This window comes from Cuculus canorus, chromosome W (genome assembly GCF_017976375.1).
Source record: "Cuculus canorus isolate bCucCan1 chromosome W, bCucCan1.pri, whole genome shotgun sequence".
NCBI classification, from domain to species: domain Eukaryota; kingdom Metazoa; phylum Chordata; class Aves; order Cuculiformes; family Cuculidae; genus Cuculus; species Cuculus canorus.
In genome coordinates, this window is record NC_071440.1 from 6,086,326 (window position 1) to 6,106,598 (window position 20,273).

Consider the following 20,273-nt stretch of genomic DNA (forward strand, 5'->3'; position numbering starts at 1 on the left):
CATTCTTGATTGTACAGCTTACCACTACTCTGATTCTTATCAGTCTTCCTTGGCATGTACAAACATCAGTAGTTATCCTTGATATGCTGTGGAAGTGCTAAGGTTTTTTTTTTCCTTTTAGGAAGGTTCTGACCAGTTCTGTGAAACCTTTATGGTCCCATTTGATTTCTGATGTCACTTGTAGGGGCAGGAACCCTTGAGGACCCTGGAAAACCACAGTTTCTCCCTTATTGGAGGCAGATTATGGCAAGTCCTTGCATCAAATATTCTTTTGAGATTGCTCCTTTTCCCTGTCCACCGAGCCACGTATACAGAAATAAACCAGGGCCTATCTTATACTGGCCCTATCTGCTTTCTCATCCCAGGATATGACTGAACATATTCTTCATAGAATCATAGAACCACTAGATTGGAAAGGACCTACTGGATCATCGAGCCCAACCATTCCTATCAATCCCTAAACCATGCCCCTCAGCACCTCATCCACTTGTCCTTTAAACACCTACAGGGAAGGTGACTCAACCACCTCCCTGGGCAGCCTCTGCCAGTGCCCAATGACCCTTTCCGTGAAAATTTTTTTCCTGATGTCCAGCCTGATCCTCCCCTGGCGGAGCTTGAGGACATTCCCTCTTGTCCTGTTCCCTGTCACTTGGAATAAGAGGCCAGCTCCTTCCTCTCCACAACCCCCTTTCAGGTAGTTGTAGAGAGCAATAAGGTCTCCCCTCAGCCTCCTCTTCTCCAGGCTAAACAACCCCAGCTCCCTCAGCCGCTCCTCATAAGACTTGTTCTCCAGCCCCCTCACCAGCTTCGTTGCTCTTCTCTGGACATGCTCCAGAGCCTCAACATCCTTCTTGTGATGAGGGGCCCAGAACTAAACACAGTATTCGAGGTGCGGTCTCACCAGTGCCGAGTACAGAGGGAGAATAACCTCCCTGGACCTGCTGGTCATACTGGTTCTGATACAAGCCAAGATGCCATTGGCCTTCTTGGCCACCTGGGCACACTGATGGCTCATGTTCAGTCAGCTGTCAACCAACACCCCCAGGTCCTTCTCTTCCGTGCAGCTCTCCAGCCACTCTTCCCCCAGTCTGTAGCACTGCATAGGGTTGTTATGCCGCAAGTGCAGGACCCGGCATTTGGCCTTGTTAAGCCTCATCCCATTGGTCTCAGCCCAGCAGTCCAGCCTGTTCAGATCCCTTTGCAGAGCCTCCCTACCCTCATCAGATCCACACTTCCACCCAGCTTAGTGTCTTCCTTCATATCGCTGAAATCAGAGGCAGAAGGTACACGCTTTCTAGGCAACATATGGTCTCCTTTGTTAGAAGTAATGGTGAATCTCAAATACAAGAATTAACAGGTTTTAGTATGCAGTATTCATTTGAACTGAAAATCAGTAAAATTGTACTTGTACAAACTGATAGCATTTTCCTTAAAATAGAGTGTTTAAGCTTTGTTCTTGACAAAAGAACTGGACTTAATATTTTGACTGGACCCTGGATCTAGGTATAAATAATGACCTCTTACCTTAGGTCAGAAAGAACCTATTTTACTAGTTTAAGTAGACATTGTCTGCTGTAAGTCTTGCAGTTTGGCGTAAACTGATATTTAGAAATTTTTTGAGCATAGCAGACCAATCTAGTATTGCTGCAAATAATTTATCAGGTAAGTTGCTTTGGTGCCTGTGAGGAAATCCAGAAGTCTAATTTTATTTCCTATACGGGGGGGTCATTTGAAGTATCAGTTTAACCACAGGAAATTCAATCACTATAAAGAATGCCAGCAACCTTTTATTGTGAAAGCTTCATTTATATTATTCATAAGCTAGAAATCTGAAAGCATGTTGAAATTTTTTTGTTGTTTCTTAGCAGTAGTATTCATAAATTGTATTAGGTTCAGGTTATTCAGAAAAGCAAGTTTCTCTAGTCATTATAAAACCTATTTTTAGGGATTGTCTTACTATTTAACATCATTATGTAGCAAATCAATAGCAAAAATGTCTGAACATAATATGGCTGAAATCCTAACTGTTCAGTCTTGTCAATTACTGCCTATTGAAAGTAGCTTTGGAAGGGGCATTCAAAACCTAATTCTCAGGTAGGACTGGGTAACTCACTTCTTTAGCACTCACAGAAACAGTTAAGTTTATATAATAGCATGTTTATTCCCATTCTGCATTCTCAGCCTACAAAGGTGAGATTTGATGTCCAATTTTACAGCCAAGCATGAGAATTGGTTCCTGGATCTGGGTATATTACTTTCTTAGTGTCCTAAGTGATTAATTGGAGGTGTAGGTTTACTCTTGATTTCAGTTTTAATTTTCAAAATTGCTATTACTTTTCTGAAAAAAATTCTTGAACCTTCCATTCTCTTCACAGTGCAGTATCACAACTAATAATTTAAACATGGGGGGGAAGGAAATTCAGACAGAAACTATAGAACGAAAAGACTACAACTGACTTGTTTCTGATTAGTGTCTTCAAAGTAGGGTTGATTATGCCTGATCCAGGTTTTGTAACCTGAGCAGTGCCCATGAAAGTGGGCCCTGCAATCCTTCTCCATCTGGACCAGGACCAAGGGTAATTGAAACTGGATGGCAAAAGAACCCTTCAGTCTACTAGAAAATACTTTGCCAAAGCTTTTAAAGAGGAGGAGAGAGCTCAGTCACTTATTTACCCCTTTTCCAAAAATATGCAGAGGGGCAAATAAAGACCATGCAATCTTACCAAAACCAACCCAAGTTTAGCTGTTTTAAGCCCAGAGCTTTATAGAGAATTGTTTCTAAATATATTTTGATAGAAACAGGTTTTTTTATCATATACACATAGCTTCATAGTTTATGAAGCAGATTATGATAAGATTGATTGAAACAGTAGGGAAGTGGATTTAATGATCCTCAGGACCTCCCAATTCCATTCCTAACTAATTTTTTTCTCTTTTATTGCAGCCCAGAAGATGGTGAAATTCATCCTGAAATCTGTAGATTATACATCCAGTTGCAGTGTTGCTTAGAAATGTACACAACAGAAATGCTTAAGTCCATATGTCTGCTAGGATCGCTGCAGTTTCATCAGAAAGGTATTGAACTGCACAAATATACAGATGCTGCTTTTAAAAAAAGAACAGCCCTTTGGGGCATGCGTGGATATTCATGAAAGACAAAGCACCAAACTGTAAAATGAACTATACCACTGAAGCTTTTCAGCTACTGAAAACAAGTTGTATTTCTATTTCATTATCATAATTTTTACAGACGTGTGTCATATTAGGCATGTATCACTAATGTCCTTATACTTTAGAAGGCTGATTCTTTTTTTTAAGAGAGTGATTCCAAGCCAAAAGTTTTATCTGTCATTAGTCAGATCAGTGAGCAAGCTATCTTAGTCGTTTTATTAGAGTAACTACTGCATAATGAAAGGTTTTGAAAAATTTCAGTTCATGCACATCATGGTGTTTTGTTTCAGATCAAATTTCAACACTAATGTGTTTGCTTTGTTAGGAGCTTTATAGGAGTTACAGCCAGAATGCTCTAGGTCCATGTTTTTCTTCATAGGAGAATCTGTCTAGCCAAACTGTAATTCCAGTCATGCTCAATAGTCAGAGGATGTCGGTAGGACAGTAATTAAAATGAAGGTAACAAGGAGCTTGACCTATAACAAAGGCTGCTTAATGATTTAAAATCCCTTTAAAAGTCCCTATCTTCTGTTTAATACATCATTGTTAAATAACTGTTACTCAAACTAACGTTTTCTTTTTTCTGTTCCCTTTGCAGCTTAAGGGTTTGTTTAGTTCCATTATTTTGGTTTTATGCTTCCAAAAATTGCTTGCATATCCTGAATGAACCATTTTAAGGGCTGTCTAATCAAGTTACTGTACTTGCCATTTACTTTACTCAAATTCAGGTGCTCCAAAGTCTCGGAGTATACTAAAGCATTTGCTCCTCCTGCTCTGATAAACTCTGACAAAGAATGTGAGAAAACACAGATGACTTACAGTAGTAAGGAAGTTCGCCTTACATTTCATACTAATGAGCAAGTTTCTCAAATATTTTGGATGACTGTAAAGTGTCATTTCCCGTGTGGGCTCTTAGGAATTGTGTAAGGTGATCTCTGATGGAGCTGACTCTGCTGCTGTGTTTCCAGTGCTTTAATGTCAGTATTTCAGCTGCTTTAGCCACACTGCCTTTCAGGATGAATCTACCACAGTTGTATTGTAGAAATCCTGTTTCTCAACTGTCCTTCACACACAGTATGTGTTTTGCCTTTTTGTTGACCCACATGTAATAAGCTACTGATGAACAAAAGGAGTAACTGATAGAACTTGAAGAGTTGTTTAAAATATGCAGAGCGATTCTGATCACACTGATATCTGTATTGGTGTGAAAATTTTCAGTCTAGGAAGGAAACAGCTAAGTCAGAAAGAAACAGCTGGTTACTTTAAGCATGATGACCATACTGAGGTATTTGTTGGGTAAGATATTTGAGGGCAAATGTTTGGTGGAGCGATATGGCAGGATTTTAGTACTAAACTGATCCCCAACTATCTTTGTTGTTATTTATTCAGCAACTCCAGCTTGTAGCAAAAGATGGTTAAATGTAAAGAATATCTTATGGTTTAAAGCTGCCCACTTTCATAAAACTAGATACTAGATTCAGAACTGAAATCTACCCCACAGAGTATGTTTACACCCAAAGGAGATGTCCTTTCTTTAGTGAAAATGCATCTCTAATAATGTCATGTTTGATTAGCTATCTACTGAAAGGAATATGTAGAAAAGCAGATAATTTACTGAACAGGTTACTCAGTAACTTCATTACTTTGTGACAGCATGCACTGATTGGTATTGTATCTGTGCTAACTGTAACTACTTTTTTGCCAGATGATATCTCAGTAGAATATACCAGGTAAAGACAAGACAAAGTTCCATAATGAATTGTAATGAAGATCTTGTAATTAACCTTATGTATTTTCTCACACTAAAAGATCCCATAATGTATTTTTCACATGTAGCTACAGGATACAGCTACAGCCAGTGACACTTTTTATTATGAAATTAAGAATTAGAGTTTCATAATTGCTCGATTGAGTTTCTCAGTGATTATTCTCAAGTTGAAAAGAAATATATAAAATACGAAGAGACAGAATTAATAGTGCCATTGTATACCAAGATACCAGTACTTGCTAAAATGAATCATCATTTTTGAAGAAAGATTGTACCACATTTCCTAGCATTGGTTACAGTTGTCAAACCACCATCTGTAATAGCAGAAAGAAAGTAGCTTGAGGTGACCTGAGTAACCTCAATGTGTCTGTCCCTCTTTTTTTGCTTCTGGATGGAATCTACATGATTAACTTAAACTAAACATTAAACTATCAGATGTCTAAAGCTGGATAAGATGAATTACAGTATTATAGTATGGGCCAACTTATTCCCTATCTGGCAGTACTTTTGATATACTTTGGTTCTCATCTCACCACAGAAAGTCATGGTAGCCATTTTGCCATTGCTAAATAGAGTTATTTTTGTCCTCTATCTATACAGAGATAACCACAGTAACTTGGCTCCAAGTTTCTGTGACATACTTTGAGAAAAATTCATAATAGGCAAAAGTTATATAATCACAGGGATTTGAATAAATTGAATTTTGGAACTTAGCCAATAGAACATTGTTCTTATATATTAAATACTTGTTTATTTACAACGCCTAGAAGTATTGTAAAGGTATTGTGCAACAAGGGAAATTCTAGTTACATGTTAAGTATTTTTTCACAATGAAGGTAGTCAAATAATGGAACAGGCACCCAAAGAGGCTGTGAAATCTCTGCCCTTGGAGATATCCGTAACTCGAATGGACAAAGTCTTGAGCAATCTGATGCAAGTTGGCCCTGCTTTCAGTAGGGGGTTAGACTACATGACCTAATTTATTCAATGATTCTGTATCTGCCAGAACATACTATTTAACAAGGAGCAGAACAAACCTGTACATTTCTTTAATTTCTCTACTTATGAAGAACAGTACTGCAGTGTAGGCAAAGTGCATAAATTTATCTCTAGGAATTTAAGAGCCAGTAATTTCACCATTGTAAAATATATTGTGCTGTTGCTAATATGTAGCTTTTCAACTTTTTCAACTGTTTAGGTTTTTACCAAGTGATAATATTTAAAAAATAAATTGTTTTCCTTATCTATGAAAAGTACTACCTTAGAAACAGTGAATATATCCAATATGTATTAACTTTGCTTAATTCATAAATTTGCATGTCTGATTTTGTTCCCTGCATGCAATTTCTTGCTGTGTCTTGGAAGTTCATTTTTGGAGGTAATATTTTTCATTTGGATGTAAGGTCTCTGGGGAGACCTTATAGCAGCTTTCTAGTACAGGAAAGCTGGGAAGGGGATCTTTCTCAGAGAGTACAGGGACAGGATGAGGGGGAACAGTTTGAAGCTGAAAGAAGGCAGATTTAGATTAGATATTAGGAAGAATTTTTTTCCTGTGAGGATGGTGAGGCACTGGCACAAGTTACCCAGAGAAGTCTGCTGCCTACCTGTGGCCTTGGTTAGAGAAGTAGAAAGAAAACTTCCAACTCTGGTCAGGCCCATGGATTATTATCCACTATGGATTTTCTGAGTAGACAGTAATGAAATCCCATCAAGAAATCTGAGGGCAATTAAAAGGGACTTCAGGGCCTTGGGACAAATGATGAAGGGATCGGGGGCACAGGTAGTGTTCTCCTCTGTCATTCCATCTACAGGGAATTAGGTTCAACACGGTTTGGCGGCAGACACGGTAAGTGCTGCAGCCGGGCACTGGATCGAGGTGGAGGGGTCACTGACAGAGCGGGGAAAGCCCAGGAACCCCGGAGGGAGCGCCGGCGGGTGGGTCCGGACTGCCTCAAGCCCAGGCTCGTATGTGATGGGTGACGCGGGGGTGGGGGGGTGGGGGCGGTCCCAGAAGCGGCCGCGGGACATTTAAATGGTCTTCTGGGAGCAACGTGACGAGGAGCGATGCTAACAGGAGCGCACAAACAGGGGCGCGCTCGTCAGAGGGGCTACACTCGCATCAGTTAGTGAGATCTGTTCGCCAAGGCAGGGCACACAGGGAGGGCGCAGTTCCAGTGCTTGAGAGACAAGCTCGGTCAATGAGAGGGAGCCCAGCCATGGTGTCCACCTGGTGAAAGGCTGCATCCTCTGCACTTGCCAGGAGGGATGCATCAGTTCAGACTGAGCTCCCAGGAAAGCATGCAGCCGTCCAGGTCTCTGGCTGCACAGAGTGCCACCAGCTTACACTGGAAACAGAGGGCAGCAAGGGCTGCATAAGGTGTGAGCAGGTGGACTTCCTCCTCAGCCTGGTAGCAGAGCTGAAAGAGGAAGTGGAGAGGCTGAGGAGCATCAGGGAGTGTGAGATGGAAATAGACTGATGGGATCACACCCTGACTGCCAAAGCAAAAGAGAAGAAGACACATACACAGGTAAGGTTGTGGGCAAAGGCTCAAAAGGAGGTAGGGAGTGCAAGCGAGTCCACCGATGGGACAGAAAACCAACCCTGTCCTTGTCCACACCACCTCAGATGTCACTCCGCAACAGATTTGAGGCTCTCAATGTGAAAGACAGACCAGAGGAAAGCATGGAGGAAGATGCACCCATATCAGAGCAGGGGCAGAGACCAAAACGCTCCATTGCTAAGACTGGCACAAGGACCGATAGGAGAGTCATAGTTGTAGGAGACTCTCTATTGAAGGGGACGGAGGGTCCAGTATGTCGAGCAGACTCCACTCACAGGGAAGTCTGCTGCCTCCCAGGACCCCGGATAAGGGATGTAACCAAGAAACTTCCCAGCCTGGTGAGAACAACTGACTATTACACATTACTGCTGCTCCATGTGAGAGGCAATGAAGCAGCTGTAAGAAGCCCAAGGGAGATTAAAAGTGATTTTAAGGTCTTAGGACAGCTACTGAGGGAATCTGGGGCCCAGGTGATTTTTTCTTTCCTCCTCCCAGTAACAGGTGGTGACATAACACAGCTCAGACAGGTCCAGTCTGTTAATACATGGCTCCATGGCTGGTGTCACAACAATAACTTTGGGTTTTTTGATAATGGGATGGCCTACATGGCACCAGGGTTACAGGCTTCAGATGAGAGCCACCTTTCTCAGAGGGGGAGGAGGGTCTTTGCCTGGGAACTTGCAGGGCTTGTAGATAGGGCTTCAAACTAGATATGAAGTGGGAGGGGGATAACACCAAGCTAGCCCTTAACAAGAGGTGGAAGGATGGGTGTCAGGGGTCAGGTGATAGGGAGGAGACTTCTCCAAAACACCTTATATGTAAAAGAAGGTCCACTGTGAAGGTGATGCAATCAGCAGCCCAGCTGAAGTGCCTTTACACTAACGCAGGAAGCTTGGGTAACAAGCAGGAGGAGCTGGAAGCTACTGTGCTACTTGAAAGGGGTGATCTGGTTGCCATAACAGAAACATGGTGGGACAAGTCCCATGACTGGAATGTGGCTATCTACAGCTACAGGCTGTTCAGGAGAGACAGACTGGGAAGGAGGGATGGAGACGTTGCCCTCTGTCTCAGAAAGGGATAGAATGTGAAGAGCTGTCATTGAAGAGTAGCCACGAACAGGTTGAAAGCTTGTGGGTAAAAATTAAAGATGGAAGAACCAACGGGAACCTTGGTGTTGGTGTATACTACAGGCCACCCGATCAAGGAGAGACAACTGATGAAGCCGCCTTCCTCCAGCTACAGGAGACTTCGCACTCGCAAGCTCTCATCCTACTAGGGAACTTCAACCACCCAGACACATGCTGGAGAAGTAGCACGGCAAGCTGTAGGCAATCCAGGAGACTCCTGGAGTGCATTGAAGATAATTTCTTAGTCTAGCTGATGGAGACCCCCCCCCCCCACCCGAGGAGAAGCAATAATAGACCTTATGGTCATCAATACAAGCAAACTCATCAGTGACGTTAGGATTGGTGGCAGCCTGGGCTGCAGTGATCATGCACTGGTGGAGTTCAAGGTCCAGAGGGATACGAGACAGGCGAGGAGTATAGTCGGGACCCTAAATTTCAGGAAAGCAGACTTCCAGCTCTTCAAAGAGTGAGTCAGTAGGACCCTCTGGGACATGGTCCTCCAAGACAAGGGAGCAGAACAGAGCTGGAAAATATTTAAGGAAGCTTTCCACAGGGCGCAAGAGCACTCAGTCCCCGTATATAGAAAATCAGGCAGGAAAGGGAAGAGACCGGCATGGCTAAGTCGAGACCGGCATGGCTAAGTCAAGACCTGCTGTTTAAACTAAAAAAGAAGAAGGAACTGCAGAGGCAGTGCAAGCAGGGACAGGTAACCTGGGACGTGTATAGAGATGCTGCCCGGTTGTGTAGGGATGAGGTCAGGAAGGCCAAGGCACAGCTGGAGCTGAACTTGGCAAGGGAAGTAAAGACCAACAAGAAGGGCTTTTACAGGTACGTCAATCAAAAGAGGAAGATCAAAGAGAATGTACCCCCACTGATGACTGGAAATGGGGATCATGTATCAACAGATGAGGAGAAGGCTGAGGTACTCAACAACTTTTTTGCCTCAGTCTTCACCGATAACTGCTCTCCTCACCCCTCCTGGGTCATGGGACAGCAAGATGGTGACCAGGGGGGGTAGACTCCTTCCCACAGTCAGGAGAAGTCCCTGGTGACTGGAAGAAGGGTAACGTTGTGCCCATTTTTAAAAAGGGTACATAGGATGACCCTGAGAACTACCGACCTGTCAGCCTCACCTCTTTGCCTGGGAAGATCATGGAACAGACAGGGAGGTGATTAATGGCAGCCAGCATGGCTTCACTAAGGGCGAGTCATGTCTGACCAACTTGGTGGCTTTCTATGATGGGGTAACTGCAGCAGTGGACACTGGTAAACTGATGGATGTGATATATCTGGACTTCTGTAAAGCCTTTGACAGAGTCCCTCACAACATCCTTCTCTCTAAATTGCAGAGATATGGATTTGATGGGTGGATAGTAAGGTGGATAAGAAACTGGTTGGATGGTCATATTCAAAGCGTAGTGGTCAATGGCTCAAAGTCCAGATGGAGATCCATGACGAGTGGTGTCCCTCAGGGGTCCGTACTGGGACCGGTGCTGTTTAATATCTTTATCAATGCGTGCACCCTCAGCAAGTTTGCGGATGACACCAAGCTGAGTGGTGTAGTTGCCACACCGGAAGGACAGGATGTCATCCACAGGGACCTGGACAGACTGGAGAAGTGGGCCTCTGAGAACCTCATGAGGTTCAACAAGGCCAAGTGCTAAGTCCTGCACCTGGGTCGAGGCAGTACACGATCGGGGAATTATGTGATTGAGAGCAGCCCTGCAGAGAAGGACTTGGGGGTGCTGGTTGATGAGAAGGTCAACATGATCTGGCAATGTGCACTTGCAGCCCAGAAGGCCAACTGTATCCTGGGCTGCATCAAAATAAGTGTGGCCAGCAGGTCGAGGGAAGTGATACTGCCCCTCTGTTCCTCTCTTGTGAGACCCCACCTGGAGTCCTGTGTTCAGTTCTGGAATCCTCAACATAAGAAGGATATGGAGCTGTTGGAACGGGTCCAGAGGAGGGCTACAAAGATGATCAGAGGACTGGAGCACCTTCCCTACGAGGACAGGCTGAGAGAGTTGGGCTTGTTCAGCCTGGAGAAGAGAAGGCTGCGAGGAGATCTTATAGCGAGCTTCCAGTACCTGAAGGAGGCCTACAGGAAAGCTGGAGAGGGGCTATTCATAAAGGCTTGTGGGGATAGGACATGGGGGAATGGGTATAAACTGGAGAGGGGCAGATTTAGACTAGGCATTAGGAAGAATTTCTTCTCTATGAGAGTGGTGAGACACTGGAACAGATTGCCCAGGGAGATTGTGGATGCCCCATCCCTGGAGGTGTTCAAGGCCAGGTTGGATGGGGCCTTGGGCAGCCTACTTTAGTGGGATGTCCCTGCCCATGGCAGGAGGGTTGGAACTAGATGATCTTTAAGGTCCCTTCCATCCCTTACGATACTATCATACTATGATAATGTGATACTATGATATTATGAGGGAAGGAGTAGGAAGAGACAGCAAATATATACCTGGCTCCAAACCTGGTGTGAGGAGCAAAACTTTGGGTTCTTTGGTCATGAGTTGGTGTGCACATCACCGGGATTGCTGTCCAAGGAGGGGGTACACTTGTCCCCAGGGGGCAAAAGGATGCTTACCAAGAAGCTAGCAGGGCTCATCAAAGAGCTTTAAACCAGATGTTAAGGGGGAGTGGGGCAAAAACAGGCTTGATAGAAGAAAGCTTGGGAATGGCACTCCAGTGTCTGAGGGATGGTGTGCCAGCAATGCTCTTTGGTCTGCCACCTCAGAGGAAGTGGGGGACAGCACTCCAAGTGGCAGCAAAGATGCAAAGTTTATTGATGAGTTAGAAAATTCAGCGAGGAGTCACTTAGTCGTTAAGACTATCCCCCTCAGGAGCATGGCAGGATCAGCAGCCCAAATGAAGTGCATCTACACCAATGCACATGGCGTGGGCAACAAACAGGAGGCGCTAGAAGTCACTGTATGGCAAGAAAGCTATGATATAATTGCCATCATGGAAACGTGGTGGGACGACTCGCATAACTGGAGTGCTGCCATGGTTGGCTATAAACTCTTCAGGTGGGATTTGATAGACTTGAGCTTAATGATGGTGATGATAGAGTTGGATGTCTATGGGTAAAAATCAGTGGAACACCCAGTAAGGCAGATATCATGGTGTGATTCTGCTATAGACCACCTAGCCAAGGAAAAGAGACTGACGAGTTATTCTACAAGCAACTAGGAGAAGTCTCACGATCGCTAGCCCTTGTCCTTGTGGGGAACTTCAACTTACCAGACATCTGCTGGAAGTATAATACAGCAGAGAGGAAGCAGTCTAGGAGGTTCCTCGAGCGTGTGGAAGACAACTTCCTTACACAACTGGTAAGTGAACTGACTAGGGAAGGTGCCCCACTGGACTTGTTGTTTGTGAACAGAGAAGGCCTTGGGGGAGATGTGACAGTTGGAGGACGCCTGGGGCACAGTGATCACAAGATAATAGAATTCTCAGTTCTAGGAGAAGTAAGGAGCGGGGTCAGTAGAACAGTCACCTTAGAGTGCTGGAGGACAGACTTTGGTCTGTTCAGAAGGCTGGTTGATTAAGTTCCTTGGGAGGCAGTCCTTAAGGGCAAAGGAGCCCAAGAGGGCTGGATGCTCTTCAAGAAGGAAATCATGGTGGTGCAAGAGCAGGCCATCCCTGTGTACTGGAAAATGAGCCAACGGGGAAGAAAACTGATCTGGCTGAGCAGAGAGCTCTGGATGGATCTCAGAAAAAAGAGGAAAGTCTATGAGCTTTGGAAGAAGGGGCAGGCATCTTGGGAGGACTACAAGGTTGAAGTGAGGTCATGCAGAGAGAAAATCAGAAAGGCTAAAGCCCAACTAGAAGTTAGATTGGCCAATTCTGTGAAAGATAACAAAAAATGTTTCTACAAATATATCAACAACAAAAGGAGGGCCAAGGAGACTCTCCATTCTTTACTGGATGCAAAGAGAGCAATAGTGACAAAGGATGAGGATAAGGCTGAGGTACTTAAAGCCTTCTTTGCCTCAGTCTCTAATAGTACAGTCAACAGTTCCCTGGGTACTCGGCCCCCTGAGCCAGAAGACAGGGAGGGGAAGCAGAACAAAGCTCCCATGATTCAAGAGGAAATGGTTAGATACCTGCTCGGCCAATTAGACATTCACACGTCGATGGGGCTGGATGGGATCCAACCAAGGGTATTGAGGGAGCTCCCCTTTCCATCATCTAACAGCAGTCCTGGCTGACTGGGGAAGTTCCACTTGACTGGAGGTTGGCAGATGTTACACCCATTTACAAGAAGGGTCGGAGGGAGGATCTGGGGAACTCCAGACCTGTTAGTCTGACCTCGGTGTTGGGAAGTTCACGGATCAGAAGATCTTCAGTGCTATCAAGCAGCACACACAAGACAACCAGGTGATGAGGCCCAGTCAGCATGGGTTTATGAAAGACGCGTCCTGCCAAAATAACCTGATCACCTTCTATGACAAGGTGACCTGCTTAATGGATGAGGGAAAGGCTGTGGATGTGGTGTACCTGGACTTCAGTAGAGCCTTTGACACCATTTCTCACTGGATTCTGCTTGAGAAACTGGCTGCCACTGGCCTGGACAGGCAAACCCTCTACTGGGTAAAAAACTGGCACGATGGCCGGGCCCAAAGAGTGGTGATAAGCAGAGCTAAATCCAGCTGGAGGCCAGTCACAAGTGGTGTTCCCAGGGCTCAGTGTTGTGTCCAGTTCTGTTCAATATCTTTATTGATGATCTGGAGGAGGGGATTGAATGTACCCTTAGTAAGTTTGCAGATGACACTAAGCTAGGAGGATGTGTCAATCTGCTCGAGGGTAGGGAGGCTCTACAGAAGGATCTGAACAGGCTGGATCAGTGGGCTGAGACCAATGGGATGAGGTTTAACAAAGCCAAGTGCCAAGTCCTGCACTTGGGACACAACAATCCCATGTAGCGCTACAGGCTTGAGGAAGAGTGACTGGAAAGCTGCCTGACAGAGAAGGACCTGGGGGTGTTGGTTGACAGCTGGCTGATAATGAGCCAGCAGTGGTCCAGGTGGCCAAGAAGGCCAATGGCATCTTGGTCTATATCAGAAACAGCGTGTCCAGCAGGACCAGGGAAGTGATTCTCCCCCTGTACTCAGCACTGGTGAGGCCACACCTTGAATCCTGTGTTCAGTTTTGGGCCCCTCACTACAAGAAAGACATTGAGGGGCTTGAGCGTGTTCAGGGAAGAACAACAAAACGGGTGAAGGGGCTGGAGAACAAGTCTTACGAGGAGCAGCTGAGGGAAATGGGGTTGTTTGGCTGGAGAAGAGGAGGCTGAGGGGAGACCTTATCACTGTCTACAACTGCCTGAAAGGAGGTTGTAGAGAGGTGGATGTTGGGCTCTTCTTCCAAGTAACAAGTGATGGGACAAGAGGGAATGGTCTCAAGCTGCACCAGGGGAGGTTCAGATTGGACATTAGGAAAAATTTCTTCACTGAAAGTATTATCAAGCACTGGAACAGGCTGTCCATTGAGATGGTTGAGTCGCCATCCCTGGAGGTATTTAAAAGATGGGTGGATGATGTGTTTAGGGTTATGATTTAGTAGTGGACAGGTACAGTTGGGCTTGATGATCTCAAAGGTCTTTTCCAACCTAGTGATTCTATGAAGTCATGGTTGCCCCATCCCTGGAGGTGTTAAAGGCCAGGCTGGATGGGGCTTTGAGCATCCAGTGGGAGGTGTCCCTGCCCATGGCAGGGGGCGTGGAACTGGATGGTCTTTAAGGTCCTTTTCAACTCAAACATTCCATGATTCTATGAATATTTTCTTTTTTTCTAGTCCTCTTGCCTGTTGGATAGATGGTTTGTTTGGTTTTTAAATCTCCCATGAGATTTCACCAATTTATGTTTTTACTTTGGAACCAGCAGAGATTCAAGTAGAATAACATGTAGGTTTTTCTCACCAACCTGCAGCTAATAAATAATAATGTGGCTACTGGTATCTTGACCAGACATTATCAAACTATAGAACTGATAAAGCTAAGGCAGTGAGCTGATGCTTGATGCTCATTTCCCAAGAGGAGCTTGTCCAATGTTCCCTACTGGGAAACATGCTCTTTTACGAAACACCACATTACAGTTTGAAGGGCTGAGCTCTGGATATTTTCACTTTCACAGCACTGTTCTTCTCATCTCTCATCTTTCTGTTCTACTGAACAAACATTCCTATGTATATTATATAGTATATATCAAGCTTCCTATACAGGAATGTCTTGCATATTTATAGTACTTCAGATTAACTTACTGCTGTAATACAACCTCTGCTAGAAAAGTCAGACAATCTGTTATTTCTTTGAGATGTAACAGTCACAATGGGGCCAAAAGCTATAAATATTTCCAGCTGTGTTATGCAGTAAGTAAACTGAGGTAAGTGCTCTCTAATAAATTTGTTTCTAAGATATATAGACCAAAAAGACCCACTATTGAAAATACATTATTTTTGCAAAGTTCAACATTCAGAAAGTTTGTAAAGCCAGAATGAAACATGTCCAAGTAGCCTTAATTCAACTTTTTTGCATGTATTAAGTCTTTGGTTACCTGATCATATACTTTACTACTCCTCCTTTCCACATTCCCAAGAGTCCTGGCTAACTAATATACATGTTAATATTTACTTGGGCATTCATCTTTCTTTTATCGCAATTGTTCAGTGTCATATGTTGTATTTATTGTACACAATTCTGTTCTAAAGGCAGAATCCTTCTCTTCCTCAGACCTTTCTCAGTAACTCACACTAATGGCAGTGTCTTCTGAACTGCTTTGAGTAGTGAGGTAGTAGCAATTTGTCATGTTGTAAAGAAGGAACAAAGAGATAAAGCTAAAGAGTGATAATTTAGAATCTGAGATTTCAGTGTACTTTATGCAGTGCTATATGTGCTTACAGGGTAATTTCTCAGTAGCTTCAGTCACAGCTGAATGCAGAGTCTGGGTTGAGCAATCAGAGATTTAGAAATACTTTGTCAATAACTATTTTGAGGACCTAAGTTTAAGCAACTTGGATAGGATCACATGAAAACAGAGTCCAGTTTTCAGGGCAGCACTGTGAGAAACTCCTGTGTCTTCCTGCAGTCCTTAACATAAAGGCTTTAAGGATTTTGCTGTTCCTTTTGCCATAGAAAATGCATATTAGGGAGGGTGGCAGATGGCAGCTCATGTTCCAGCTCTTCCAGGAAATCTCACTGCATTTGTTTACCCCTAGAACATTTTGCCTAGTTTTCTTCTGCATCATTCCCACGCTCATGCAGAACTTCTCTGGATAGAATCATCTTTCTCAGACTTTGTCAAGCAACAGATGAGTTTACTTACCTAAAACCTGAAGCTTCTCTCCTAATACTGGCTTTGCTTTATTTGTTCCACTCCATCATTTGAATTATATAGCTTTGTGCCTTAGGGAACAGTGTCAAACACAGGTCTTAAACATGGTAATACTTGAAAAATTTGTATTAGAGTTTCATGGAAAGGTAGATATTCTGAATGAGCTTAGGTACCCCTCTGAAGTTTTTACAAAAATCATCTCTAATTCCTTTAAATGCTGTATGCTTACTTTATTGACATTGCATGTTCCCAACATTGACTATTCTTTTGATTACATAAGCAAATCCTGGCTTAGCTAGCAAGGTATTAGAAGTAGTAGTTGACATAATTTCTGTCTGTGGAAGCTGCTGGATGTGATTACCCTTTTTTTCCAAATTAATACCAAGGTTGTCAAGATATGAGAAAAATCCATAATTACCTCAAAGTTCTTAAGTGCAATTCAGCATACATTTCTGTATTCATTCACAATATTCCAGTGTCAAAGTTTTACATTGGTACTTTATAAAGGACTTCATTACATTTTAATTTGTAATTGTAAACATAACAGGTAAAAAAGCTTTACTGATTCATATATCAATAATAATAATATATTCCTTTCATTGTAAGGAACTGTAAAATATTACTATTATTATTGGATCATTATAGCATGTCACTGTGCAAGTACATGGTACTGAAGTTTAATGCCCATACATGTTTACATAGAAAACATTAATCTCTTAGGATCATCTACAGATATAATTGACTTGTTTGGTAATATAATTACATATATTAGAAAATGTTTTTTAAAATCCTAAATTGCAGATTGCAATCATTCTATTAGCTAGCTATGCAGCATTTGAGCAAGGCACTCATTTTTCTAGTTAAGGGAGTTAGCCCATATAACAAACCAAAGAAAAGAAGGGACAGCAGTTTTGAAGGTTAAAATGAGCTGGAAGTGTTTTCCAGATTTCAAAACATGCTGTAAAAATAGTCAAAGCTGCCTTGTCAAAGAAGTACAAGGATTGAAGCTGGTAGCCATTTATGGTGAATTTGAACAAAATAAGTCACTGCTCATGTACAGTTATAAGACTATATTATTCTTATGGTCCAGAATCAGGTGATCCTACTATATTGTTTGTAACTTGTTGAAAAAGGAGTGTACAACCAAGGAGAGTAATTCCTGCTTTCAGTTATTTACACATAGCTCTAGGCATTTTAATAGAATTTAAATATGTATGGGAAAAAATTAGTCCAGGATATATTAGATTCCCAGAATCTTACAGTTTCTTATATGAAATGGTTTCAAAGTTTTATTTTTTCCTGTGTCTTTTTCTAAATGATGTGTTTATACATGAATGTATCAGAGATAATAAATAATCATCCGTTGTGGGACATGATATAGACAATATATATATATTGTTAAAGTATTGTACACTCGAATTTTATGTTAGATAAGTTTAGAGTAAAGTAGTGAATTAGCTTAAGCAATAACTCTTAGCCAGCTTGTGGTGAGAAAGTATGTTAAAAGTTATAAATACTTTTGTAGCTGTTATGGAGATAGGGTCTGGTGTCGTAATCACTGTTAGCATGGGACAAACAACAAGCTGGCACTCAGCTGCTCTCGCGCTGGCCACAGGAGGAGCGGGTGATGCTGCTGATCCTTTTCCAGTCCCGGAGAGGAAGATAAAAGGAGCTGGGCTGGGTGGGTAGGAGTTAAGAAGGACTACATACACACCTTTTACTAGGGGATGCCCTGAAGGTGCAGTACCTATGACTCTGTCTGAGCACCATGCTCCATCTCCTTCTCCTGCTCTGTGATTGACACCAATTCACGGGTCGGTAGGCTTATAAGTTTTTTTTATGTAGCCAGGTATAATAGGTTATTTGAACAATAAAACATATTTGATTTAACCTTGATTTAGTGGTCTTGTCTTTGCACACTGGGACATATAGACAAACCTAATACAATGAATAATTTAGCAGAATAAGATGCAAAATACTTTAATGCTTGTAACCTACATATTGTTTATTCTTACCACAAGTTTATTTGGAAGCCTCAAAGAAAAAATTATGGTTCTTTCACTGTAATTGAGATGTGTTGGTACTATCTGACTTGTATAAACATAGCTGATGGCAGAAGGATACCAGCACTGACCAGAGTGGTAGGTGCCTGAATACTTAGGTGAAAAAGGGAAGAATTGAGTCTAATGGGAAAATCATTTATACATACTATGGACAGAAAACATTAGGCTTTTGTGATGCAAATTCAAACTGAACTCTTTCCTGCATTGTTGGTACATCAGAATGATATCAAATCACAGATAACTGTGGATCATATACCATACAAGAAGTTCATAGAATAATTGTTGTTTTTCCAGTATGTGTTTTGTGAAAACAACATGTATTTCCTTAAAACAGTACCTATAAGCCTGTGATAGCTTACGTTGCAGATTACAAAAAGAAACCCTCAGTTCAGTGAAGGGATTTTGTTTTATTTGGCTTTGTTTAAATTACATGCTATTTGTTTTGAAGGAGAAAGGAAGGATTGTTTAATTGACATACTACAGTCTCAGCATTCTGTTTAAAGATTGGTAGATATGTCTAAGTAAGAGAGATAAGATGCAAGAGAAAAGAAGCACACAGGTGTGGAGAAATAAGCACTTAAAAAATCCAGAGAATCGCCCATTCTCATGTGGACACTGAAGAGGTCAAAATGAATAGAACAAAAACAGACATGTAAAACACAATTCCCATCACATGTTTCTTGTTCCCATTGCATTTTCCTTGATAATGATATTTCCAATGAGACAATATTTGAGTTCTGCATATCCCAAGTGTAAGTCAGGAATTAAGTTCATCAGACTGTTAGACATATTTTCCACATTTCTTTACTTTCTACATGATTCTTTCATATTCCTCTTTTAATATTCTCCTCTTTATTTACTTGAGCTATGATCTAGAGCTTGTGCATTTATTCTTAACTGCCAAGTTAGAAGTCTGATACAAGTGCTGCCTTCTCTTTGAGAGATGGGTTCTCTCAGCTTTGTTAAATTCTGTTATTCCACTCAAAGATCTTTTCTATTCATCTGCAGTGGAATCTAACTAGCTCTGAGGGACCTATAATAGATTTTTTTCCCATTATGTAAGTTTGGGTAGCAGGTGATGATTAAGAGTAGGTGCATAGTTTAGCATGACAGAAGCAGTAAGGAGCACAACAGGTGAAGAAAATAAAGCACAGTGATCATAGGTGATGTATGTCACCTTACTGAGCTGATCATTTTCTATCCTCTTATTTATTGTCACTCAAATTGGATCTTCAGCATTATTTAATTCAATTAATGTAATTTCATACCAAAGGAATTTTCCACTTCTTGAAATAAAAAGATGTGCTGAATCAGAGGCTAGAAGATGAAGAATACATCAATTTTTATTTAAAAATTTCACAGTAAAAAGAGCCTCTGTCTAGTCAACTGGCAAGAAAAGCAACTGAATATGGACACCTCTGAAAACACTGTGTGCATGATCAAACTCCAACTGAAATTAATGAAAGTCTTTCCACTGAATAAATTGAAAGTAAGATCTAGGGTTCATATCCCTATTTTAAGAATGTGTAATACAATATATATCCTTACCCCCACTAGAAGGATGAGAAGATTAAAAAGCTTTTGTTTCTCCACAGTCTGTGCCATGTAGTAGAAATGTCAAGCCCGAGTCATATACATTATTCAAGCAAAGCCTTTATTATTAGTTGACTCTTTAACTGTTTTCAAGTGATTGAGCAGATGCTCTGAAATTCAAGGAAGGCATCATGATTTGTTCACAGTACAAGAGAATTACTGGTAAAGAGCTCTTTTCAGTTGAAAAAAAATATGTGCCATTATTTCTGCTAAATCTGCCAGAGCTCACATTCGTGCTAATAAAGAAAAGTTGTAGTCTCAGTGTTTCTATTCACAAGTTGGGGAAAAAAGCCTTTATTGTTATTTCATCTAGGATTGTTATTGTTTCCATTGAATCACTTTTCACATCCCTGAAGGATGCATCTATAGACAGGGTTGTTATTGACAGCATGCCCCCAAATGTCAGGTCAGAGTTCCAACATAACACTTCAAATGGGAGAATAAACTACTGTCCAGTTCCAACAATAACACCTTGTGATATCAGTGGCAAATTAGATGGTTTCCCTGGGGCAATTATCTTTTACGAAGAAGTGGTAAGTGAGATATTGGTAACAGTATATTGTGTTATGGGTTTCTTGTAATGGGAAAAGCGATGAATAATGAAGCTCAAACAAATGAACAATTAAAATTGTACAATATGAACTCCCTTA

The 20,273-nt window shown here is 42.1% G+C and overlaps 1 protein-coding gene across 2 annotated transcripts in view; it reads left to right on the forward strand.

Annotated features, from left to right (window-relative positions):
* Positions 1-20,273, forward strand: part of LOC128850284 (regulator of G-protein signaling 7-binding protein-like) — a 52,955-nt gene that overhangs the window by 25,363 nt on the left and 7,319 nt on the right. Inside the window, exon 3 of one of the 2 annotated variants that reach the window (XM_054053307.1) lies at positions 2,945-3,075. In XM_054053307.1, coding sequence (XP_053909282.1) covers positions 2,945-3,075 — 131 coding nt within the window. Of the gene's footprint in view, positions 1-2,944; positions 3,076-20,273 lie in introns of those variants that run through there. The other variant, XM_054053308.1, reaches the window with a different exon arrangement.